The sequence below is a fragment of the Psammomys obesus genome, unplaced genomic scaffold, assembly GCF_907164565.1.
Source record: "Psammomys obesus unplaced genomic scaffold, mPsaObe1.curated_primary_1811, whole genome shotgun sequence".
NCBI lineage: Eukaryota > Metazoa > Chordata > Mammalia > Rodentia > Muridae > Psammomys > Psammomys obesus.
The window spans coordinates 10546019-10572403 of NW_026585504.1; the positions used below are offsets into that span (position 1 = coordinate 10546019).

General features: G+C 43.8%; 1 protein-coding gene across 1 annotated transcript in view; it reads left to right on the plus strand.

Moving 5' to 3' along the window:
* Shc4 (SHC adaptor protein 4) overlaps positions 1–26385 on the plus strand; it is a 92383-nt gene that overhangs the window by 53027 nt on the left and 12971 nt on the right. Inside the window, exons 5-9 of the mRNA XM_055620222.1 lie at positions 2240–2293; positions 5519–5570; positions 18421–18541; positions 20404–20572; positions 23411–23471. Of these exons, the coding sequence (XP_055476197.1) occupies positions 2240–2293; positions 5519–5570; positions 18421–18541; positions 20404–20572; positions 23411–23471 (457 nt within the window). The remainder of the gene's footprint in view (positions 1–2239; positions 2294–5518; positions 5571–18420; positions 18542–20403; positions 20573–23410; positions 23472–26385) is intronic.

The window sequence follows — 26385 nt, forward strand, 5'->3', positions numbered from 1 at the left end:
TATATATATATATATATATATATATATATATATATATATATATATATTCTAACATGTACATTTTTAAAAGCAGCTTTGAAATGCTTCACTAACGACACTTGTAGAGTTTCTAATAGAATTTCATAGTATTCTAAAATTAGTTTAGGGGACAGTCATTAACATCTTTAATATTGCCTTCATATCCATAAAGTAATATATAACTATCTACTTAATTGGGTTTAAATTTTTATTCTTTAAGAATGTTATACATTTATATAAGCAACATGATCCTATTCACTCATTTCCCTCTGCCAACTCCCCTCAAAAATTATCCCTGTCCAACATTAATGCCTTCTTTTTGTTTTGCTTTTTAATGCCCCGCTAGGTAGCTTGGTGCTGTTTGAATGTGCTTGAATGTGGGGCCATTCACTGTTGCATAAGAACCCACCAGTGACCATCCCTCCAAAGAAGGAGGTTCTTCTCCTAGAAGCTACTAACTGCTAATGGCTCTTCAATTAGGGGTTGGGCCTTAAGAGCTCCTCCGTGCCAGTGCTGGAATTTGGGCTACCTTGATCTCATGCAGGTATTATGAGGATAACCAAAGATGCTGTGACTTCATAGATGCCTTGGCCCTGTCGGGACCAGGAGGCAGCATTTCATAGCTCTTTATCATTTGGGTGTTGCATAATTTTTGCTTTCTCTTTTGCCAAAGGTCATTTTTTTATATCCTTCAATGAAGTTTTTTTTTTTTTTTTCCAAAGCGTTACATGATTCTTACTAGTTTTATACTTGGACATATTTGTATGAAATCTTCCTCTTTACCCATTGAATGAAGTTTCTGATGAGCTATCATTGATATATGATCTTTGCACATCCATTTTTTTTGCACAATGTAATGTGTGTGGCTTAATTATCCCAAGCTGAACATAGTTGCTTACCTACTCCCCAGGAGAAAAGGCACCATTGGGGATCTCAGAAAACTCCTCTTCATTCTTCCTGTGTCTCATGAATGACCTCTATACAGACCTTAAGTGAACAGATCAATAAAAATGCCATTTTTGACAAACGAAATGATGTACTGATACATTCTTTGTGTTGACTTCTTTTTTAACCCAGGAAACATGATGCTACATCATAGTTTTACTCTTTGAATATCACAACAGTCACCGTAGGGGTGGCTTCTAGGCCAGGGCTGTTGTAAATAGCATAGCTATTTCCATTTCCTGAGAATACGTTTTATTGCACATAATTATTTGATTATTGTTTGGTATCCCTCTAGGAGCAGATTTGCTTGACTGTCCTATGTCTACAGCCTTAGTGGGTTCTGCTACACAGTTCTGTTCTCAGGATTCATTAGCAGTTTCATAGTAGGGATTTCAGTTAACCTTTAAAACCGTATGACAGATAACCTCTACAAATCAGTCATTGTACTGTGGTTTCCAAATATAGACAAACAAATTAGTATCTCAAATAAAGCAATCATTTTGGGCTAGTTAATGCAGTTATTTGGCTAAAACTTTTCAATTGTTTTTAGATTTATGTGTGTGGTTGTTTTGCCTGTATGTATGTGTGCTATGTGCCTGCTCAGTGGCCCTAGAGGCCAGAAGAGGGCTTTGGGTCTCCTGGAACAAGGGTTAAACATCATTGTGAGCCAACATGAGGGCGCTGGGGCTGGAACCCGGGTCTTTAACCACTGAGCAACTTCTCCAGTCCCCGTGTTAGAATTCTTAATGTTAGTGTGTTTGGATGCATGGTAGTGAAGGACTAAAAGAAAAGTAAATATAGCAAGTCTATAAATACAAATATAAAGCAAAGTGGAAAAATGTACTGGTTAAAGTGATGAAACACATGTCCCCATCACTTTTTTCCCTTCTACTTTTAACTTTCAGCTCTCAGTTTTTCCAGAAAGAAAATTTTATATTCCAGTAGGATTCGCCCATGTGACAGCAAAAAATGTCCAGCTCCTAGAAACCATGGGCCAGTGTGATCCTTAGTGGTAGAGAGAAATACTCTTCCTACTACCGATATCAGTTCCTCCAACAACTGATTGGCTGTATCCAGAGATTTTAGGGCTTGGATGTATGGCTTACTTGTAGAGTAAATGCTTAAGATACACAATGCTTTAGTTTCAACCCCAATATATATATATATATATATATATGAATGTAGAGTAAGTAGTTTCTAAAGGGATGCTAAGCAGGTAGAAGCTAAGCAAACACATTATAACATTTAAAATGTTTGATTTGTTTTTGTTTTCCAGATTATTGCAAGCCATCAAATGCAATCAATTTCATTTGCCTCTGGAGGGGACCCTGTAAGTATAGATTCATAACAGTTCTTTTGTAAGTCCTAAGCACTTTCATATGCAGATAATATATTAACTACCTCATGTCTTTTCTAGTTATTGCAATTTGTTAAATGCTTCATGTATTAGGTAGATAACAAAACAAGAAAAGCCAATGGTTTGGCCAAATGTTTCCTGTGTTTGGGTTTTAAAAGGTTGGGCTTAGTAGGACTGCTAGCTGTCTGTGGGGTTAGATGCCATTGAGTATCATCTGGTAAGCTTTTAATTAACTCCAAAGCAGCGAGGAGTCCTATATGAAGAGCTATTCCCCTTCCAGAATGACCCCAACAGCATTCTAAGCAGACTGTCAGTTGGATTTAATATGTGATGGGAATCTCCTGCACCATCATGATATTAACCAAGGCCACCACGGCCAGTCTATAATGACCATCCAGATTTGCATAAACTTTTGGAGACACTGCTCAGCCATGGAGGGAGAATTTGCAGTTCCTCTCTGTCAAGAGGCTGTGCAGTGCTCAGTTCCCACAAATTGTTCAGGGTTTCTCCCAGAGAGTACTTTTCAGAGTGTTAATTCCTTGATTCCTCACTGCTTCACTTCTGGACCAGAGTCTTTAGGGAGGGACCGCATACATGCTTAATCAACTGTCGATCCATTAGCAAATGGGGTAAGTAAAATTGTTTGCGTTTCACAATGTGAGCCTAGGAGTGAGTGTATATATATATGTACACACACTCATATATATTACTATATATAGCCAAGATATACTATATCTATCCAACTTCATAATTGGCCTCAACTGTGAAACTAAAAGTTGGATACCAGAGAGAGAAACAGACAGAGACAGAGAGACAGAGGGACAAAGAGACACAGAGCAGTGAATCTAGATAGGAGAAAGGTGGTGCTTTCTCTTCTCCTAGCCTGTTAGATTTCATATGAAGGGACTCAGGCACATTTTCAAAAGATTTACTACTGTATGATGTACTTAAAAATTATGATTGGTGCTTCGCCCCGAAATTATGCTGCTTAGGTTTCCAGGGTTGTTGCCATGTTAGGGCTGGTGCACAGACGCTCATTTGCTCTGCATCCAACATGATTTTTTGTTGTTGTTGTTGTTGTTCTTCAGAATCATAAGGTTTCCACCTGGTCCTCAAAAGCTTCACAGCTTTAAATTAATTGAAGTGCAGTCCTTGCCAGAATCAACTGTCTGCAGCCATTGTGGGAAAATGTGTACGGCAGCACCCTCAGTGGAAGCCCTGGGCTCCACAGTTGGAAAATCCACTGGCTTGGGTTTTAAGTGATGTCTGGCTTGGTTTTGGTGCCCGACCACCAAGTGAAGTTTTACTCTCCTGTCAGGAAGGCAGCGTAGGCTCGTGTTAGGCATTAGAGCCAATCGGATCTGAAGTACTGACCTTTCTAAGGTTTGGGGTCTTCCCTTGCATGACCTCTGTGACAGAACCGAGTGCAGTGAAGCACGCTAGGACTGAGCACAGCGTGACGGGGCGCAGGGCACGTGGTTACAAAGAGACGTTAATATATCTGCATTTGCGTTGGGCTGCCCACTGAGCTACGTCAGTTACGTAGTAGCTGGCTATAGGGTAAGTGGAGCCGAGTTCAAAGCCCTGCATGATCGACGTCGTCACTGAAAATATGGATTATTCTTCCTAACCTGTGATGTCTGCTCCCTTCACTTTTATTCTTTCTCAGAAGGGTTTTGTCTTCCTAGTAACTGTAAAGCAGCTCTTGTAAATGCTTCCATAGCAACCCAGGCTTCCTCTATTCTGAAACATGCTTCAGATTTGTGAAAAATTAAAGATATTTCAAATATTTTCTCTGGGTATTTGTTCTTTCCTTCAGAGTATTCTGCAGTTTCTACCAGATCTTTACAGTGATAGAATTTTGAAACCCATTAGGAAGTTGGAGATCGTTTGGGAGAAGACGAACTAGGCTAGGAGGGTCCTCACACTTCTTCCTCAGCACCTGTTCCAGGCTGACACTGTGTCGCCTGTTCAGCTTAACCAGAGTGGTCTGGTCTGCAGGGTCCGTGACTCCTCAGTCCGTGACTCCTCAGATAACAGAACGCAATGCTCGTAGATTGGACCCTACTTATTTAGAAGCTGTTCCAACCCGTCTTTCTACTTGCCTGAGACATTTACTTAGGTGTGTGCTATTTTTAAAAATGACTGAAGACAAGTTCTGCTGACCCTGAGATGTTCTTCCTGCATGATTCATTGTGGTTGTTAAGTGGCTGTCCTGGAGGGCCTTACCAACATGGCTTTTACTTCCTGCCAGAAGATTGCATCGTCCCTCTATAGGCCATTCTTATACTCGGAAATGGCATTGTAGGTATATTTCCTCTGAGAATTAAGATAACAGAACATCCTTAATCATTAAAATCGTACTGTTTGTCAGCTCACTGTTTTCCATATAAGCTGGAATATCCAAACACCTTTTTGCTTGTTTTCACAAATTCAGCAGCATATCTCTTTTTGAACTTAAGTTATTCCTAGGTTCTCTGTTTTGAGACAATTTGCCTTTGCCTGTGGATGAAATAACTTATTTATTTATTTATTTATTTTGCAAGCTAGCTTGCATCACACACACACACGCAGCTAAAGAAACCAACAGGTCTCTGATCAGCTCACTTTCTGATGCTCATGAGTCTGTTTGGACACAGGCCAATGGCCACATCCCAGTTCCCGATAACTTTATGACAGCACGGTTCCACACGCATTTCAACCCAGCCCAGGGACAGTTGGTTCCTAGACAGTTTTACAGAATTCCTTAGCTGTGTTCTCTTTTATTCCCGTTGACACAGTCAGACTCTGAATTTTCATTCTTCATACTCTTCCTATGAGGATCAGAGAATGAAGATTTAATTGTTAAGTTCCATAGGGTACGCCATAGAGGAATGGTTCTCAACCTGTGGGTCATGAACCCTTTGGGAGGGTCACATATCAGATATTCTGCATATCAGTTGTTTACATTCTGATTTGAGACAGCAGCAAAATTACAGTTGTGAAGTAGCAACAAAATAAATTTATGGTGGTGGGGGGAGGTTCACCACACCATGAGGAGCTGTTTTAAAGGGCGGCAGCATTAGGAACGTTGGGAACCATTGCCACAGAGACAGTTAGTTTCCAAGTCTTTGCCTCAGTGCTGGATCCTAAGGAAGTCTTATCTTACAGCGGTTACGAGTCATTCATTTTAAATGCAATTGTTTCTCTTTTTTACAGGATACCACAGACTATGTTGCCTACGTAGCTAAAGATCCCGTCAACCAACGAGGTACGGAAAAATAACTTCTGGGTTTTCGTAAGAACTGTTAGGTACCAACAGTAAAAATCGGTGGTTATTCCTAATGTACACAGTAATGAGTGTCACACAGAGCAGTAGTGAGCCCGTTGGTCTGGGGCATCACACAGATAATAAGGACAGGACCCCCCAACCAAAGTCAGAGTAAACCAGGTAGTGACTTTTTATTCACCTCCGGGAAGCACTTCCAGCGGCCCAGGGATGCAGTCAGACTCTGCAACCCGGGTGGGAGGGAGCTGGCTCCTTTTAAAGCAAAAATCCAGGAACAGGTGTTAGGAGATGATTAGGAAAGAATTTAGTTATCCTTTAAATTGATGGGTCTGTCCTTGAGTAACATGTGGCCGCAAGGAGAGAGCGCAAGGAGAGAGCGCAAGGAGGAGGAAGTGCACAAGCTCATGGCTGTTTCAACAATGCAGCAGTTTCTTCTTAACTTTATGGGCTGATGGAGGTTGGGCGGGTTTTCCTGTAACTAGGGAAAATCGAGGGTAGAGGGCACCCTCAGAGTAGGGGTGGTACGGAGATGCTTCAGGTACTTCATTGCCATCACTGTAATATGATGTTGAAGGACTCTAGTAAAAGTATGTAAATTTGAATTGGAAATAAGTACTCCTACCAGCAGAGAAACCTGGAGAAATCCACACACCGTATTTAAATCTCAGTCACCTGAAAGATTCACACACTGTGAAAGAGTCACAGAGCTTATGTATTTACATATGCACAAAAAGAGCTGTTTTGGTAATGGTAGAGGAACTCCCGTATCCCTGGATGATAAAGAAATTGCACATAAAACTCAATGAGATATTGTGTTGGCATGTGCGTGAGTGCGTGCATTTGTGTGTGTGTCTATGTACCTTCTGCTGAAGAACCTGGAATGTTACTTTGAGTTAAAGTATGTGATTTTTTTCCCTCCCTCCTTCCTTCCTTCCTTCCTTCCTTCCTTCCTTCCTTCCTTCCTTCCTTCCTTCCTTCCTTCCTTCCTTCCTTCCTTCCTTCCTTCCTTCCTTCCTTTTGAGAAAAGGCTGGTCTTAAACTCACTATGTAGCTGAGGATAACTTTGAACTTCTGATCCTCCTGCCTTCGCCTCTTGAGTGGGATACCATGCCCAGCATTATGCAGTGCTGCGGCTAGAACTCAGTGGGTTGTGGGTGCTAGGCAAGGCTTGTCCACCTTTAGGCCTCACTCCAATGGCTCTTCTTTTGGGAGGCCTTCTATTGACAGCAGTTTTTTCTAGTCACATGCTCCCCACACCCACTCTGACACTGTGTTTCTCTTCTTATAAACAAGCCACACTTGGTTGCTTGTTTTTTCTCAGACTTGTTTGAACATTTAGTGTGTTCTTTCTACTAGGCTGAGATTTGTCCCCCCTCTCTCTCTCTCTCCTAATATGTATTCTGCCTGCATGTACACCTTCACACCAGAAGAGGGCACCAGATCTCACTATAGATGGTTGTGAGTCACCATGTAGTTGCTGGGAATTGAACTCAGGACCTTTGGAAGAACAGCCAGTGCTCTTAACCTCTGAGCCATCTCTTTTACTATTGTTTCTCAGACACTCTTTACAATGGCTCAGGCATAGGCGATGCACAGAAACTGTGTTTTGAAGGACTGAGTGGAAGAGTTGAGTGAATGTCTCATCCTAGGGTATCACAGGGTTGCCTAAGAAAGGCATCTGCTGGCCATGCTTTGAGTCAAAGGTCCAGCCTCTCTGGACAGATGTGGTTAGTACTGTTTCTCATCTGTAACCCCAAGGCATTCAGATTCCTCTGAGAGACAGGCTTAGCCAGTTCCCCTTATACAGAACCTGGTACGTGGGGAACGTTCTCCATCCTAGCGATGGAGTTTGCCCCCCAAATAATTGGTCACATTAACATGGCGTGGTATTTGTCAGTTGAAACAACAGTAGCCCACAGAGGTGGAAATGTGCATGGCATGCTGGGAAGCACAGTTGCAGACTGCAGACGGGGGAAGGAAAGCACTACCAGGGCAGCTAAGAGCTAATAAGCCGAGTCTTGACCCCGTGGGTAGATGGGTAGAGGTGCTGTTTGCAAAGCAGAGCTCCAGCGAGACTGATCTGGCAGGCCGTAGTAGGCCTCCAAGTATCAGAGTGAAATTATGAGAAAAGCATCCATTGGTACAGGGCTTGGCACATGGTAGGTGCTTGGCAATTGCTTGCTGAGAAGGACAGAGTTCTGCACATGTGGAAAGAGCAGGTGACAGACACTTTAAAGGAGTCCATTGAGACAGAGTCACTCTGAGCTGCATAATGTTGAATGGAAAATGGTGGGCAAATGGCTAGGAGATGAAGGAGTCAAGCACAGGGAAAGCTACCAGCAAGGAGCCGCCTGATTAACTCCTGGCTGTATTTTGGAAGACCTCCAAATATTATTTGTTTTCCTTGCCATAAGACACACAAATATAGCTGGGCATGGTGGTGCACACCTGTAATCCCAGCACTCTGGGACTCAGAGTTAGGCAGATCTTTATGAGTTCAAGGCCAGTCTGATCTATAAAAGTGAGCCCAAAACAGCCAGGACTACACAAAGAAACCCTGTCTCGAAAAACCAAAGTGTGTGTGTGTTTGTGTGTCTGTGAGAGAGAGAGAGAGAGAGAGAGAGAGAGAGAGAGAGAGAGACTGAGGGACAGAGGGAGAGAGAGAGATAGAGGGAAAGAGAAAGGTACAGATATGGAAAGAGGATCACTGCAAATATGAGGACAGTTTTAGCTCGGCGCTGTGCTCGTGGACAATCTGGGTTATAGACTGGGGACCTGCTACCCTGTTAAAAAGAGGATAAAGGGGGCTGGAGAGATGGCTCAGAGGTTCAGAGCACTGTCCTCTTTTCCAGAGGTCCTGAGTTCAATTCCCATAAACTACATGGTGACTCACAACCATCTATAATGAGATCTGGTGCCCTCTTCTAGCATGCAGGTGTACGTGCAGGCAGAACACTGTATAATAAATACATAAGTAATAAAATAAAGATGATAAAGAAAAGCACCTGGAATCCAGGTGTGAATTTGCTTTGGTGTCTGTCACTGTCTTAGTTTGTTTCCCTGATCAAATACTTAGCAGAGAAACAACTTAGCAGAGAAAGGATTCATCCTAGCTCACTGTTTAAGGCTGGCTGTCATGGCAGGGAAGCCAAAGGAAAAGGCAGTTGAAACAGCAAGTCCTATCACATCCATCCTCAAGGAGGCAGAGAAAGGTGAATGCATGCTTGCTGCTTCCTTCCCTTTCTTTCCACAGAGAGTCCAGAATCCCAGCCAGGGAAGGGCGCCATCCATAGTGGCTGGGGCTTCCCACCCCAGTTCATATAATCAAGGTAATTCCTTACAGGCATGCCCAGAAAAGCCACCCTTCAGATGATTCTAATTCTACCTTGTCAAGTAAATAGATGATACAATTCCAGAGGCACTGGGTATCTGTAGACATGTTATTTTTGCTCTTGAGTCAACTCTAGTGAGGGGTTCAAAGATAAGAGTTAGGCACTGAGAGAAAGGGCCTTGTAATCACAAATCTTTCTTCTTGATTAGTTATGCAAAACAGGCAGAAAACATTAGAATACAGCATGTAGCATGTTCGTTCAGAATGTTCCTTCTGGGCTGAGTGGCTCCATGGAGCTGGGCCATGTGGGTTTTGAGAAGGTATTCTTGAGCACAGTTGACCAAGGTCATGGCTGGGTTTTTCAGAACATGAACAGACCAGAGGGTTCAGTTTTTTCTTTATGTATCAGCTTGTCATACAGGTAAAGAGTAAGGCCCGAGACGGAAAGACTAGGTGAAAAAAATGATGTTTCCCCATTTCAGTGTATGGGATGGTACATTGATTCATATTCTCCATCTCAGTGTATTGGCCTGCACTTGTTTGTTTTTGTATGGGCACATGCACATGCCATGCTGGGCATGCAGAGGTCAGAGGACAATCAGTGGGAGTCATTCTATCCTTTCACCATATGGTGCTCAGGAATCGAACTCTGGTCACCAGGCTTGGCAGCAGGCACCTTTGCTTGCTGAGCTGTCTTGCCAGATCACAGTTGACTTTTAAATTTAGCTTTCAGTGTTTGGGGATAAATGAAAGAAAAGACCTGGAAAGCCTAAGTTTTATTTTTCTTTCATCTTTCTTTCCTGGGGAAAACAGGTCTATCAGGACAGATAACTTAGAATCATAAGGTGATTTCCCTGGGTTTAAAAATTAGTTATTTCCACATCATCTGTCACTTCCCTTCCTGTCCTGAGTATCTGCAGTGAAGAAGCACCACAGCTTCATCACACACACACACACACACACACACCAAGATTAATTGCGTCCTAATGTGCAAAGGGTGAGCTAGCTGGTATGAGAGAATAGTATGGCTGCCAGAGACTCCTTGTTCATTCAGATGGACAAGCATGACCTGTAGGAGGTGCCTGGGAGAGGGGAGGCACCCAGGGAATTGAAGCTTTCACAGTTAGGGTTTGTGCAGGTGAGAGCACAGTGCGAGGAGATGACTGTGTTCATGGCTGGTGAGGGCACCCGTAAAGATAGGGCTTCAGAGAAGGAAAAAGAACAGAAGCCAAGGAGCCTCGGGGAAAAAGATAGGCCAGAAAAGGACTGCAGCGAATGGAGAACGCCAGTAGGTCACTAGGTCCCGGCGAAGATTCTGAGCTTTATAGAAGGAGTTATGATTTCCGCCATTGCACTGCAATTATAGTATGATGCTTCTTGCAGCTTTTTCTGTACAGTGATATCAGAGAGCAGAAAAGCAGTGTGAGAGTATGGATTACAATTCAGTTAAGGTCTCATCAGTTCTAAATAAAGGTTGTTGCTGGTCTAAATTGCCTGGAGGATGAAGGGACAGCTTGGACCAAGCATGGACTAATAGGATCTGATGAGCCACATAAGGGTTGATGGAGGAATAGGAATAGGCATGTTTCCTGGGAGCTTGGTGAGGCATTGTTCGCAGTCCAACATCTCAGTGACTGGATTCCGCTTCCTATCTGCTGCCTACATTCACCTAGTGAGAGTTATAGTGAAGTCCACACTATGGAGGTAGAGACCCTTGCCTTGTCAATAGGAAAAGGACAGACAGCGCAACAGAGAGACAGGCGAAGGAAAGCAGCTGCCGTGGAGCGCACGCTCAGCACACTGCTTTCAGGGTCAGGTGCACTTTGTCCACATCAACTCACGGCATCATCACAACAGTCCATAGAGTAGGTAATGCTGTAAAACGTTGTGTAATCCATAAAAATATATTATTTATAAAGTAGGTAAATTGTATAGGGTATATATATATATATATTATATAAAGTAGGTAATAATGGCATACATACATATGTACATATATATGTGTATATATATATGTGTATATATATATATATTAAATTTGATAAAAATAAGGTATTTTAAATCCAGACATGGTGGCACACACAATTCCAGCACTCAGGAAGCTGAAGCAGGAAGATATCAAATTTGCAGTTATATAGAAAGACCCCACCTGGGGGAAAAATGAAAAAGGTGATTTTCCTAAGGCCAATGAAAAGGTGGACCAAACTTCAAGTCCTGAGCACAGCTTTCTTACAAAAGAACGTTACAAGGTGCCAGGAAGCATTTGAAAGAGATGAAGCCTTACTAGCAATCAAGAACACAAGAGTTATAGATGTCATATGTCATCCTTAAATGTTTTAAAAGATTTACTCATTTATGTATTCAAGTGTTATATTTGCATGTATGCCTGCATGACCAAAGAAGGCATCAGATCCCATTATAGATGATTGTGAGCTACCATGTGGGTGTTGGGAATTGAACTCATGACCTCTGGAAGAACAGCCAGTGCTCTTAACCACGGACCTATCTCTCCAGCCCCTCATCTTTAAATTTCTAATATTGGTCACTTATAAAATGGCAAGTGTGGTCGAGAGAAGCAGCTAATTTTTAATATAGCCAACAAAGCACAGATCCAAACATTTTGCATTGTTGTTTGACAGTTTGCACCAGAAGTCTGTTGCCCAGCCTACCTTTAAACCAGCAGTTTCATTTCTCAGGAAGTAATTAGGATATGCACAAAGAAGAAACAACTAAAATCACTGTCATGTAATATTCCTATGATAGGACAAATATTAACCCAGTATTCATCTACCAGAACTTAAACCAATCCATAGCATGAATAATGATCAAGACTGTTTTAGAAGAATGAGTAATGAGTACTGCCACAGGAAAAATATCCACTGTGCTATAAAGTGCACGAGGCATAATATGAGGAGAATATGAGCAATTTGTATATTGTGACCTCAGGTAATTTTGAGGGGGGATTTACACAGAAAAAAAAACCAAAACAAAACCTGGAAAGGTCTGTGTCAAACTGCTAATAGAGACTGTCCCCACATAGTGAGATTTGGAGTGATTTTAACGTCCCTTTGGGACCTTTTTATTTCTTTCAGTTCTTACAATGAATATTTGTTATTCATTTTTAAATGTTCTCAATCCTGGAATAAAGAACAGTGGAATCAGAAGAGTAACATTAAACTTATTGGAGTTATCCTGAGGGAAGGGCAGTTCTGCTCTTACTGGGGACGGGGATTCCTTTCTGTAGGCTCTTAGTTTCATTAATAAAATAATTGTAAAGTAGATTCTGAAGGAAATTCAAAGACCATTTTATTAGAGTTTGAGAGAAAAATTACAGGACAGACAGGCTGTAAATCCTCAGCAGAGAAGGTGGGGAAGATCAGGGGAGCCAGCCAGGCCTTTGAATTAGGGCCAGCAATGAGAGTCTGCATGTAGTTATAGAAGCAGGATTATGGGATCTTCACAGAAACTGAGAGATCCCAGAGACCCAGGCCAAATACACCTAAGACTTTGGTGGGTATCCAGTGAAGCGATAGAAAAGGACTGGGGATGGGAGTGGGGGGCGGAATAGGCTTTTTAGTTAGAACTCAGAAAAACAGAAGGCTTAGGAATGGAGATCTGCAAACAAGTGCGTGGAGGGAGGGACTTCAGAGCCTAGAAGGACTTCCGGGGGAGGCGGCTACAGGCACACTGTTTTTTTAACGGGTAATTATCCCCTCTGTCTGCTCAGCTTACCTCCCACTTTCTTGAGGGGTGGCCAGGCAATTGATGGGCCCAGATGGATTCGGTAGTATACAATGTTCTAATCGTTGGATGTGTGTAAATGCTGTGTGTCTACCTGGGACCAGAGATAGAACTCAGATTTCATTCCTTGGGGCAGGAAGAAGTAGCTTTCCTTTCATGGCTCTCAATAAAGCCCCAATACCACCACCTTTTCACTTGGTAAATAGGAGGTGGTGCCCCAAACTGACCATGAGATAGGCATCTGTCCTTAATGGTGTCTAAGGCTGCTAATGCAGAATAGGCCTTGAGGGATGGGAGATGGGGAGAGCTAGAGGTAGGGGAGGGAGACAGTGATTGAAGATGAGGAAGAGAACAAGAGGAAGAGGGAAAGAGGAAACAAGCTGTGGGCGCAGGTTTGGGAAAACAAGGATTTTTTAGCTCAGAGAGTAAAATCACCAACAGAGGAATCCAGAATGGAGCGGAGAGAAGTCAGAGGAGACGTGGTGTGAGAAGGTGGGGGAAGTCAGATAAGAATGACCTTCTTAGGAGGAAGAGCACTTTCTCCTGGGGAGGACTCCTGGAGTCGTAGGGGAGGAAGGAAAGAACATACCATTCAGTCCAGCAAATCACACAGATGAGACAACCTCAGAAAGGTGGGAACCAGGTGGCAAGGGGGAGAGGGTAAGCATGGCTGACAGGAAGTGCAGGTAGGCACAGGAGGCCAGGCTTCCTGCTAACAGTCCTTGATTTGCCAACACCACCATCCCCTCCATATACCTAGTTCAACTTTCCCATCCAGATCAAGCCGCCATCACAGTACCCTATCTTGGCTAGGGCCCTTTGATGAACTCTTCAGTTTATGAAAGGCCTTCTTTGTAGAGAAGGCAAGTTCCAGTAAAAATGTCGTTGGCAAGTCCATCTTTCTCCTGTAGCTGCTGGGCAGAAGTCCATGCTGTCCTCAGCTCTCCAAAGCCGTGGCAGGCTAAGGAGGTTTCCATATTTTATCTGAGCTTAGCCTGAGAAGAGGCCCCCATTTACCTGGACTGTTTGTGTACAGGAAGCGCCCCCGCCAAAGAAAACCAATCTAAACGGACCCACTAATTTATATTTAAGGTTATAAAGCCCACGGGCTGCTGCCTGTGACTCTGCCGTTTTGTTTTGTTTTGTCTGTGACTTACAGAGGCACGTGCTCCCATTTGCGTCCCACAGCGCCATCTGGTGGATGATCCGGGTCACTGACCTTTATTTCAAGATGTTGGGTCTTTAGGAAAAATGGACAGCTGAGAGTGCCCGTGCCTGCCTTTAATCCCATCACTCAGGAGGCAGAGGCAGGCGGATCTCTGTGTGTGGAGGCCAGCCTGATCACAGGGAGTTCCAGGCCGGCCAGGCGTATATAGTGACATCCTGAGGAGATGTGTCCCTGCGTGCGGGTGGGCTTTAAGGTTTCAGAAGCCCACGCCACCCGCCACTCTCCGTTATCTCTCTCTGCCTCGTGCTGCTTGTGGATCAAGATGTGAGCTAACCGTGTCACTGCCATGCCCGCCTACCGCTGCCATGCTCCTAGCCAGGATGGCCATGGTCTCACCCTCTGAGAAACTTAAACAAAACTCTTAAAAGACTTTCTACCCCCTGAGAGTAATTTTCATTCCTTTGTGTAATATCACTGTTAGGAGCCCAGGTGAAGGGAAATGATAAGATTCCTGCGACACTTTCTCTTACTGGTGTTCACAGGTAGAACTGTGGACTTGGGAAAGAAAACAGGTATGCCGTGATTCCAGATGTGGGCAGCGAGCGAAGCTCTGACTGCCATGGCTGTTCTGATGTCACCGGGAATCACTATGCTTGAGGACACGGGACTTCTTATGTATTTGTCTTTCTTCTCTTACCTGGTAGCTGCAGGTGGGGTAGTTCTTGACCAAGAATTCTGGCTTGATGGCTTTGGATCTGATTCACGGCCTGTCCCTATGCTGCTGCCCTGTAATCAGACTAAAAGGGCATTCACAGAGTATCCCTGTCAAAATAGGGGTTTCCTGAGAGGAGGTGGGCGTGGCACGGGTCTAGGGCCAGCCTGCCCTTTTCGTGGAGAGAGACAGGTGCCCTTGCTTTTTTTTTTTTTTTTTTCCTGTTTTCCTTTTCTCCTTTCTGTTCCGTCTCCTTAAAAAAAGTAATAGGCCAGCAACAGGGTAGTCAGAGCAAAGCAGAAAATTATTTTGGAGATTCTTCCTATGAACAGACAAAACTAAAAGTTCTGGGTGTTTTCAAGTCAGAGAAGCTGCAAAAAAGTCAAAGCCTCTCGGAGTATGCTCGAGTGGCAGCGGGGGTGGGAGTGGGGGATAGCTGGGTTAATTCTTCCCATGTGCCCAGCTTCTCGTCCTGTTCCTCAGAGGGCTTAAGCTACCATGAAAAGGAAATGCCAGACTTATTCTAAAGTAAACAATAGCTGGCCCTATTGTCTTTGTTAAGTGAGGCCCTTGACACGGAGCAGTGTCATCGTTACTTCTCTATTGCTGTCAGGAAACACCGCCACCAAAGCAACTCGTAAACGAAAGAGTTTACTGAGGATTTATAGTTGCAGAGGGTGAGACCGTGATTATCACGGTGGGAGGCAGGCATGGCACTGGAGCAGTAGCTGAGAGCTCGCAGTCCTGATCCACAGGCACAAGGCAGAGAAAGCTAAGTGGGGTGGCATGGGCTTTCGAAACCCCAAACCCACCCCCAGTGACACGCCTCCTCCAACGAGACCACACCTCTTAATCCTTCCCGAAGAGTTCCATTCAGGTATACGAGCCCATGGGGGCCATTCTCCTTCAAGCCACCACAATTAGCATGTCCAGGGCTACACCCGTGGTGCCATGATTGGAGTTTGAACTCAGCTTTGAATCTTTTTCACAGAATACTTCTAGTCATTCATTCTCTTACTTCCCTCACAGGAAGTTAGTGTTGCCTACTTACTTACTGATGCTGGAATCCCCTGCCTCTTTCTCTGTCTTCCTCATCTTTGTCTCTTGATACCTTTTTAAGCCCCCCAAATGATTTTGCAATCATTCCTGTTTTTATTTCATTTTTAATGGAGCCACATATATATGAGATCAGAAATTAACAGACAAGAAAACTTCAAGTAAATGATCTTTTAATATAATGTGATACAACTTTATCTTGTTCCCTCTGGAGAACGCATCTCTGAGGATACGTGTCATTTCTCAGTATTTAAGACTCAACCAGAAAGGAGAAACTTCTATATCCTCAAACAATGCAAGCAATTATTTATCACCCAGTAAGTTCCACAATTATTTTTTTACAAATTAATATTGATGAAATTAATCAAATATTCATTGAACAAAATATTCTTAAAAAAACTTATATGTTTTTTATCCTAAAAAGCTTCACTAAAGAAAAATATAGAGGCAATATGAAATGGCAGTCTAAAAAGAGACCAAACATTTTCTGCTGGTAGAAATTATATGAATTTAAAGATATTTTGAGTTTTCAAAATTATTATTAGCTTCCAAGTCTGTTTCAGGATCCGAGAGCACATTTCTCCTGAAGGTGTTCAGAGACATAAATCTTTTTGATAAATGTGTGGAAAGATAAATACATGTTTTCTCTCAAGTATGAGCACTGAGATTTTCTATAGGTAAATAAAACCTTTACACACATGGCGCTATGATATAAGAGCAGAAGGGAGACTGGGGGGAGGGATGAGGCTGGTGGGAGAGGGAGGATGGATGACTAAAGAAAAAATGGGAAGGCACAACTATGGTCAAATTACGTGATGTACTTGATGGTGTGAAACACAGCAGGAATGCACACAGCTAAAACACTGAAAGAAAGTTCCAGATTAATCAGATTCAGATACAATGTACAAATTAGTAAAATCACCCAAAGCCAAGTCAATCCTGGAGTGAGAATATGGCCCATCCCTTGAGTTGTTGCCAACATGGAGTTAGGAGAGACTGTCACAGCCCAGCAGCGGTGGCACAGGCCTTGAGTCCCGGCACTCAGGAGGCAGAGGCCAGCCTGGTCTACACAGTGAGTTCCAGGACAGCCAGGGCTCCACAGAGAAACCCTGTTTCCCCAAACCAAAAACTGGTTACAGATTCTATTACCCAACACTGTCTGCTGCCTCTGAGGGCTGGGGGGTGAGTGAACGGCTTTCTGCACTCATATGGATGATGTCTCTCCCAAAGCTCACACTGCAGATTAGAACAGTTAATGGTCTCATGAGAGCAGATTTTTCCTTCCTTCCTTCCTTCCTTCCTTCCTCAGATTTCCTTGTGACTAATTTGTTCCAGTGATAAAGTCTCAATAGGAACTCCCAATGGTTTTCCCAGTATTTCATCCAATTCCCTACCCTCTTTCTTTAGGCTACCCCACTTTTCCTTGCTCTCCTATTCTCAGAGAATATCCCACTTAAAACAGCAACAGTGTTCTCACATATATTAAACCACTACCAAAGTCTCCCTCATGCCTCAGTTCTTTAAACTATCGGAATATTCTGCATTTTTATCTTTCATTTTTCTGTCTATAAATTAGCCTAAGTATCCTTCTAAGTCATCCTTTAAAAAAGCACAGTCAATTAACTCTCCATGTTGCAAGGCCCTAAGCATGACCCCATACTCTAACCAAGCCAAGAACGATGTCACTGCTGGGTGCTGCTGCTGTGATTTCAGCGCATGGGCATGGAGGTGAAGAGGATCAGGAGGCAGGGTCAGCCACGGAGAGGGGGTAGCTGGCCTGGGCTACGTGAGACAAGAAGGCAGCTGCATATAGCAACAGAGTAACACTTGATGTGTTAGCGGTGACCTGCTGTTAACTGCTTCTACCTTGCTCTTGTGAGACTGCCCTTTTCTGAGAATACATGGAGTAAACCCCTCTCTATCTTCTTGCAATGACACCATCACCAAATCTGCAATTTAAGTCTTAGTGTGAAGTTCCTCGGTGGGAACTCAGTGAGGCTCCCCTTGCATAACCCTGGTTTACAAAGGGTGAGGCCAGGAAGACATCTCCTCAGCCTGTATCCACTTCTTTAGGGGACAGGTTTGGGAATTACTTTTTGTTCCCATCTTCTGCAATCTACCACCAAACACAAAGCCTCAGACCTGCTTTTCCTGTGTGACTTCGGCCCTTCTCATCTCCTGCACTGAATTCAAGAGCTAGCACGTGACTGGTGGTAACATCGTTTAGTCGAGACTGTTTTAGAGGCAATAAGGGTACCTGCTACCAAGCCTGAGTATGACCCTGGGGTCTCACATGGTGGAAGGAGCGAACTCTCACAAGTTGTCTACATTTGAGCGCGCACACACACACACACACTTAAAAATAACTGAAAAAAGTAAGACAATTTAAGGCTTGATATAAAAATTTCTTTCTTTCTTTCTTTCTTTCTTTCTTTCTTTCTTTCTTTCTTTCTTTCTTTCTTTCTGTTTTTCTTTCTCTCTTTCTTTGTTTTTCTTTCTTTCTTTTTGAGACAGGGTTTCTCTGTGTAGCCTTGGCTGGCCTCGAACTGACAGAGATATCCGTCTCTGCCTCCTGAGTGCTGGTGTTAAAGGTATGCACCACCTGGCCCAAATTTTCTAAGTTTTTAGATACATAGATTTTGAGTGTTTTTCTCATTAATTCATAAGGAATATGAAGTTTGATTATGACATTTTAGAGATGAAGTGAATTTGTAAGCCTTATCTTTTTTTTTTAAAAAATGCAACTATTTATTCATGTTCTGGAACTATTTTGATTTTATATAATGTTTTCTCCATACTAAATTTTTAATGTGTCTTTTTACAGCGTGCCACATACTGGAGTGTCAAAATGGAATGGCCCAAGATATCATAAGTACCATAGGACAGGCCTTTGAACTCCGGTTCAAACAGTACTTGAAAAATCCTTTCTTGAACACTTGGGAAAGGTCAGTCAAGAGTTCCACAATCGTTTCACTTTTTGTCTTTCTGGATATTTAACGCATTACTATGATGGTGGAGTGTGTGGGGCACGCCTCAATCCCAGCACTTGGGAGGCAGAGGCAGGTGGATCTCCGTGAGTCTGAGGCCAGCCTGGTCTACACAGCAATTCCAGGCCAGTCAAGGCTACATGGCGAAGCCCTAAAAACAAAACACCGAAGTATTACAATGATGTTTTGAAGTTTGCTAATGAGAAGAATTTTTTTTCTTACAACTGTTTTAGTTCAAAAAAATAAGAGCTAGAGCTTCTTCTGACACTAAGTGGGAGGAGGAATCAACCCTGTTTCTCTAGCGTTATCAAAAATTATGGTTTGCATAGAGTTATAAATAACAAACATTAACAAGTTTCTCAGCTTCTCTTTAACCCTGAATCTCGTGCATACTAGTAAAAGACAAACCAACATGAAAGAGTAAGATAGTAAGAATCAGAGATCTCTGCAGGAATCTCTTAGCTGCTGGTAGGTGTTGTAAGTGGCTACAGTCTGTGGGGTGAAACAGACGTGACCCAAGAGGCTGGTGTTTCTGTTGGAGGTCACCAAAGGTGATTCTTTCAGACCACCATCTGCTACCAAGGTCATGCTCAAGAAATGAAATCCTTGGGTATTTTTAAAGGTACTCTTTCCCAAATAGTCATTTTCTGTATCAATGATCCCCAGGGTTGAAGATCCCTCTTTATGAGGTATGTCATCCAGGGAAACAAAGAAAAGGGATACCAGAAACCTTGGATCATACACAGTTGTGTGGGTTGGAATAGTTAGATCATTCCAAAAAGACTTGATTTGGCTTGGAAAGATGGCTCAGTGAGCAAAAGTGCTTGGCACTCAAGCCTGGTAACCTGAGTTCTGATCCCAAGAACCCAGTGGAAAGGTGAATGTTGTGGCAGGCAGCTACCATCCCAGAACTCCTGTGGTGAGGTGGGAGAGAGAATCAGGAGATAGCATGGAGTCCACAGCGAGGCAGCAGAAATGAGAGCTGTGCCCTCAAAACAAGAATGAAGGCAAGAGCTGACGCCCCAGAGTTAATGTCTGACTTCCACATGTGTGACCTCCACTGGCGCGCGCGCACATGCGCACGCGCGCGCGCACACACACACACACACACACACACACGTCAGTTCTCAATCACGTTGACCCTGCCCCCCCATGCATGCAAAATCATAGAAAGATTTGATTTGACTTATTATTTTTATAAGAAACTTTCGTTAATTCCAATTTGGAAGAAAACTGATTTGTTTCTTTTCTTTTCTTTTTTTTTTGTTTTACCCTGTTTCAATTTTTAAAACAATTGCATGTTCACAGATTTCTCCCACTTGCCACATATGACTCTAATGTTCTTTATGAATTACCACACTCTTATTATTATTAATTTTTTAAACCTTAATGTAGGAAAGTGTGCCAAACCTTCTACCCAAAGAACAATATCTAAATTTTCTTTGACTGAAACATTTCCAAAACGAAGCAGTTGAGCCAGAGATACCCAAGAAGGCTGCATTTTTATGTTGCTGTGTTAAAACAGCCTTTCATTCAGGCAAGCCATTGTTTACCATCATCATCATTACTTCCATGAACTGGAGAGAAATGCAAAAGCCTTCCCCTTGACACTCTTCGCTGGTTCCTTCCGTCTGGATTACGTGCAGACTTGTGAACGATTCAGTGCAGCTGTCCAGATGTTTGACGTTGATTCAGCACAGCAGTAAACTTAAGACACAAATGCATGTTTTTCCTGGGTGGTTGGCTTGGCTCTGATTTCTTTGTATCCCCTATAGCCTTCGAATTCCCACACAGCCTCTTGGGGCTTCTTTTTCTTACAGCGAGGAGGTACACCTTGACGGCACATCTGAAGACAGAGATCACGACTATTACAACGCAATCCCAGGGAAGCAGCCGCCTGTGGGCGGCATTGCAGATGTTCGGATTAAGGGTCCAGCTACGGACCAAATGGCTTACTGCCCTATCCGGTGTGAAAAGTTGTGCTATTTGGTAAGTAAAGTTTTATTGTTACTGGTACCAGAGAAGTGATTCTCTTCCAACCACTTCCCTTGATTTGAGGACTTTCAAATGTGAATGTACCATCTTCCTCAAAAGCAGGGTAAATCAGTCTACACTGGATTATTTTTATTCCCAATACCCTGTCCACAGCTTCCTCAGAGGACATCGTATGTCTTCACTAGGAAAACTAAAGCCACCCGACGCACCACTCTCATCTTTACCCCAGTCTTCCCGTGCTCTCCTGACCCACTGTGTCCGAATATAATCCTCCCCTGAGCTCTGACCCTCTCCTCCTCTCAGCCCTGTGGCCTTGTTCTGTCCAGTCTCTGTCTAAGAATCACCCCATTGGTTCCTTCTTTGGCCACTGCAACCCTGCCTCACCCTCTTTCCTTCCCACTCCCAAGGACCATTGTCTTCATTCTTGCTCTCACACACACACTTTGAGACACCCCCCCCCCCCAACCCTATGTAAATGACGTTTACCTAGGTTGCTAGTGACTTACTTGCTAAATGGACTTCTCCCTTTAGTAATCCTCCTCCATTTTCAGAGCTGGCAACTGTTTCATGAGTCCTCTTCTCTTGGCTTCCTAAACATTATTTTCAGCTTGGTGCCCCCCTTCCTGAAACGTTCATTTCTGCCTCTATCTCTGTCCAGCATTTTCATCATTGAACGAATTCTACAGTGAACACTCATGTGTATAACATTTGACTCGTTACATTTGTTTTATCACGTGGGTTGCCATTTATCGTCCATGATCCGTCTTGATTTTTTTTTTTTTCCAGTTAGTTCTGTTGTCATGGTTAACTTTATTTTTTAAACGACTTTAAAAGGAGAATCTGTGTGCATTCCAAAACAAATAAAACCTAGAGATTTATTTAGCTTGGCCATCTTCATTTTTTTTTTCTTGAATATTTGTGTTTGGTGTGTGTGTGTGTGTGTGTGTGTGTGTGTGTGTGTGTGTGTGTGTGACAGAGAGAGAGAGCACCCATGGAAACCAGAGGTTGATGCCCATCACTTTTCACTGTACTAACTTGGGCAGGGTCTCTTGCCGGTTCACCTAGCCAAGCACCCAGCTTGCTCCAGGGCTTCTCTCTCCCTGCCTCCTGTGTGCTGGGATTGCTGGGGCTGCTTGGCGGGCACATGGTGCTGGAAATCTGAACCACAGTCCTCAGGCTTGTCTCGAATTCTATGCACTGAAGCATGATTCCATCTGTTTCTGATACTTTCAAAGGAGAGGTAAGTCTTTCCTTTTTCTCTCATATTTTCTTCCACGTCCTCTTGGAAAACCCAGCTCTACCTTTGAGCATATTCAGTGGCTCCTACTGGGCTTAGCTCTTGCCTCTAGCCTGAGAGCTCATCTGTTCCCTACCTTTCCTACCTTCACCCATCACCTGTCTCTTCAGCCCTAACACCTAACTGTATTGTGCTCATTATGTAGCCCTGGCTTGAACTCACTGAGATCCACCTGCCCTGCTCAATTCCCCTGCCTACTTAATCATGTCTATTCTACTCCGGGCCCCCCCTTCACTCATTACACTTTGCCTCTTCTTTCATTTTGGAGCCCGTATCAACTTGTGTCCAGTATGTAGGCTTCTCTCATGTGAGTATCAGATTTTTATGGAACTTCATCAAGTTCTGGTCCTACTTGCCCAAATGATCCCGAAAGCCACACACCTGTCACGTCACTGATTTCAGGCCCTCAAACCACCTTACATGCTGTGGCCAGACAAGTGTAATCATTTAATTTTTAAAGATGTGTGTAGTATGTGTGTATGTGTGGTGTCTCTCTTTCTCTGTCTCTCTTTCTCTGTCTCTCTCTCTCTCTTTCACACACACACACACACACACACACACACACACACACACACACACGCTAGCTGTTCTGGGAGCTTCCGGGCATTTACACATCTCTGCCGCCCATGTCGCCCACACACATGCGCTGGGATTACAGAATTCTTTGCATGGACTCTGGAGATCCAAACTCCAACCTTCACACCTGGCCAGCGAATGCTTTATCCATTGATCCATCGTCTCTCCAGCCCCCAATAACTCTTTCTAACGCACGCACGCATGCTGTACTTCTCCAGCACATCAGCTCATCTTCATTCAGTGGCTGAAGAACACGGAAAGATGAGGATGGCTGGAGCCCTCCACTTGGCTGAGGTTTTCAAGAATGACAAGTGCGCCTAGCACACACCTCGGTAGAGGAGGGTTCTGGTTTGTCATCTCAAAATTAGGTAGCGATTGGGCCGGCCTGGTTTGTGAAGTGTTCACCACGGAAGCATGAGGACCCGAGTTTAGTCCCTCACGCCCACAGTAAAAACAAGTTGGGTGAGGTGACATGTGCTTAGGCCCCAGTGCTGCAGAAGGGGCCAGAGACTGCGACCTGGGGCTCCCCAACCACCCAGCTCGGCCTGTCTCAGTGAGAGACTGTATCTGAAAGAATCAGGGGGATGGCTCCTGAAGAATGACACCTAATATTGACCTCTGACTTCTGTACTTATATGAACACACACACACACACACACACACATTCACAAACACACACACACAATTATTAAACATCACTTTCTAGCTGAGACTTTGAGTGCTGAAATGTGACTTCTGGAGCAGAAGTCCTTTTGACACCCCCAACCTTCAGATCCACTTTTGCAACTAAATCCAAAAGCTAGACCATCAGGTACTATACTTTCCCACCCAGATTCTGTTCCCAACCTGTAGACATCGCCTGTGTCAGAAAGTGAAGTTGCCCGCTATGTTTTCTTGGAAACGATCATCTTGTTTATGATATGTGTACATAAACATCCTGCAATCTGTCGTTTGTACAGCCTGGGAACTGTAAGTGCATCGGTGTGTATGAGAACTGTGTGGGACAGAGCGGGCCAATAGGTAGGTACAATGCCTTCCCAGCTGCCATCCCAACGCTTTTCAAGCCATACGAGCGTGTTGGTTCCTGTTCTTAAATGGCAGGCATGGAACTGAGCGCTGAGCCTTTGGGCTGCACGCTTCTCGGAGAAGCTGGTTTGCGGGTGTGTGTTGCTTAGCAGCCTGACATTTCTCCCTTGCTCTCAGGTGGTGGCTGTGCCTCTGGGGTCAGGAAAACTGTCATTGGAAAGGGATGTCTTTTGTGCAAAGCAAAAGGAAGTTCCGCCCCAAAGACTAGGCGATGGTTTAGTGTGGACGTGGGTGCCGACTCCACCGTGGCTAAAACATAATGTGTGCTGTAGTTGGGCAAAGGGGACAGGAGAGATAACTGAGATGTGAGTTCACCAAATAGCTCCCACTATTCACCTTGCCTGGGAGCTCTGGGCTCACGTGGGGTGGAGGCCACACAAACACAAGGCCTCAACTGTCATATTAGAAATATGTTTATAAAAGTAGTTATGCCCCCAGCCAGTGGCTTCATTCTTCCTAACTGGCAGGACTATTTAATTTTGCTGCTGTTTGTTTTTAGGAAGGTAAGTCTTGCAGGGTTGGGTGGGGAAGGGATTGGAATCCACTTTTAAGGACTCAGCATGCCATTTTGTCACCTTCCATATCTATTTTTGCCAGGGTGGTCCACTGAGTTTATTTTATACAACATGAGGACACATTAATCTCCAATTAATCACCCTTCTACATGCTGTCGGAAAAGGTCTTTGAGCTAAGACAGCATTTAAAACACTTAAAAGCATACTTTCTCTTGATAAAAATTAAAATTCCGTAGTGGCACTTGCCCACAATTTCAGCACTCCAGAGGCAGAGGCAGGCAGAGCTCTATGAGTTCAAGGCCAGCCTGGGCTTCATAGTGAGTTTTGAGCCAGCCATGACTACATAGTAAGACTGTGTCTCAAAAATTTTTTTTTCATGAACTTCTTTACAGTCAACTAAAATCCTAAGTTGATTACTTCTCAGACTTTTGGCTGAGATAAAATGTAAAACTCGAAACTAATTCTTAGTTACAGGGCTGAACATGAAATTAACGCTGAGTGCAAAAGCCTGCGGGATGATGCTCTCTTAGAACTGTAACCCCTTCCTCTCCTCCCTCAGCCTGGGAATTCCCAACAATCGGGTTGGGTCCTGTCTGCGCTGTAATATCCACAGTATGTTCCGAAGTCGACTTGTTCTGTCTCTTACTCAGCAATTCCCTCAGTGGTGTTTATTGAGGCCTCTCATGGCATTTAGTGGTTAAAGTCGATCAATGTACATGTACATTTCAGAGCTTGACGAAGTTGAGTCTGGGAAGAGTTAGGATTTGGGGAAGAAAGTCTTATCTAATTAGGTCGCTATTGCCTCTGTGCCCATAAGGTTGCTTAGAAGCACTGTGCAGGCCGTGATCCCCTTGTGATGACCCTTTAGACGGCTTTGATGTGAGGAGGTGAGTTTAAAGCAGGTGCCCCAGCCCATAACTCCACATGACCAACAAGCAACCATATGTCACAAAATGCACAAATACAACGCTGGGTGAGAGGCAGCACGCGGCAAACAGACGCGAATGGCGCCAGGAGCAGGTGTTGCGAGTGTAGTCGTCCGCTGCGCCTCCCTCTTCACCCTCGTGTGAAATCTGGGGTGGGCTCGTCCTGTTTGGGCCACGTCAAAGGGTTTGCGTGACTAGAGCAAAGAGGAAGGAATGCTGCTGCACAGTAAGGCAGCCAAGAGGCACGGCTCTGGGTGCGTGGGAACGTCACTGCTTTGGGTACAACCTCATGGTGCTCCCGGAGCACGCACAGCTGAGACTTATAAAGCAAGGCGGGCATTACCCTTGCTTTTACGGAATGTGCAGCCTAGATGTAGAACAGGCCTTAAACAAGTAACAGAAGCAAGAGAATGAATTGCTCTCACAGATTGGCCTTCGGAGCTTAAGCAGCAGCCTCCAGAAAAGCAGAGAGCTTTCAGGGCTTGAGGGGAGAGAGAGGACAGCTCTGCTGAAGAGAGAGAGGTTGGAATTTACAGCTGAGGTTTAAATGGAGATCACACTGCAGGAGGCCAGTGTGACCCCTGGCACGGACTGTGCGAGCTCGATAGAGAGGGGCCCATGGCCCAGCAGAGCATGGGAAGCAAGTAGGAAGTTTTTAAATCTGTAAGAAATATGACTGCATTTTCAGTCTTAAAAGAGTATTTGGCCACAGTGTGTAAACTGAGTTGGAGAGGCAAGGAACTAATGTGAGGGTAGAGGCCAAAAAATACTTTGAGAGGAGAAAAGAGCCAGATTTTCTGTCCTAAGAACAATACTTGAGGGATGGAGAGATGGCTCAGTGGTTAAGAGCACTGTCTGCTCTTCCAAGGGACCCAGGTTCAACTCCCAGCACCCACATGTCAGCTTACAACTATCTGGTCTTTAACTCAAATTCCAGTGGATCTGAGTCTATCACACAGACATATGTGTATACCAAACACCAAATGTACATATAAATAAATTAAAAAAAGAACTATACTTAATTCATTCATCAATTTACTTTTTTTTTTTTAGTTTAGTGAAAAGAAAGCTAAGACTTTGTATCATGTAACAGGCCCTTAAGAGGGGGTTAGTGACAGGTGTTCAAGTTCAGCAGGATATATATATATATATATATATATATATATATATATATATATATATAATTTTTTTTTCTCTCCGAGACTCTCACCCTGAGCTAGTGTTTGCTCTGTTTGCTCAGCAGGGCCTTCCTTTCACTGGCCATTTCTTTAGGGCCCTCCTGCTTAACTCTCCTGTCTGCTTTTGTCAGTGGTGTCAGCAGTCAGTCCTTGTTTGGGGTGGGCATGCGTTCTTCAACTCAGGAATGATTTATTTACATGGCAAAAATGTAATGCACTGCTCACTGCT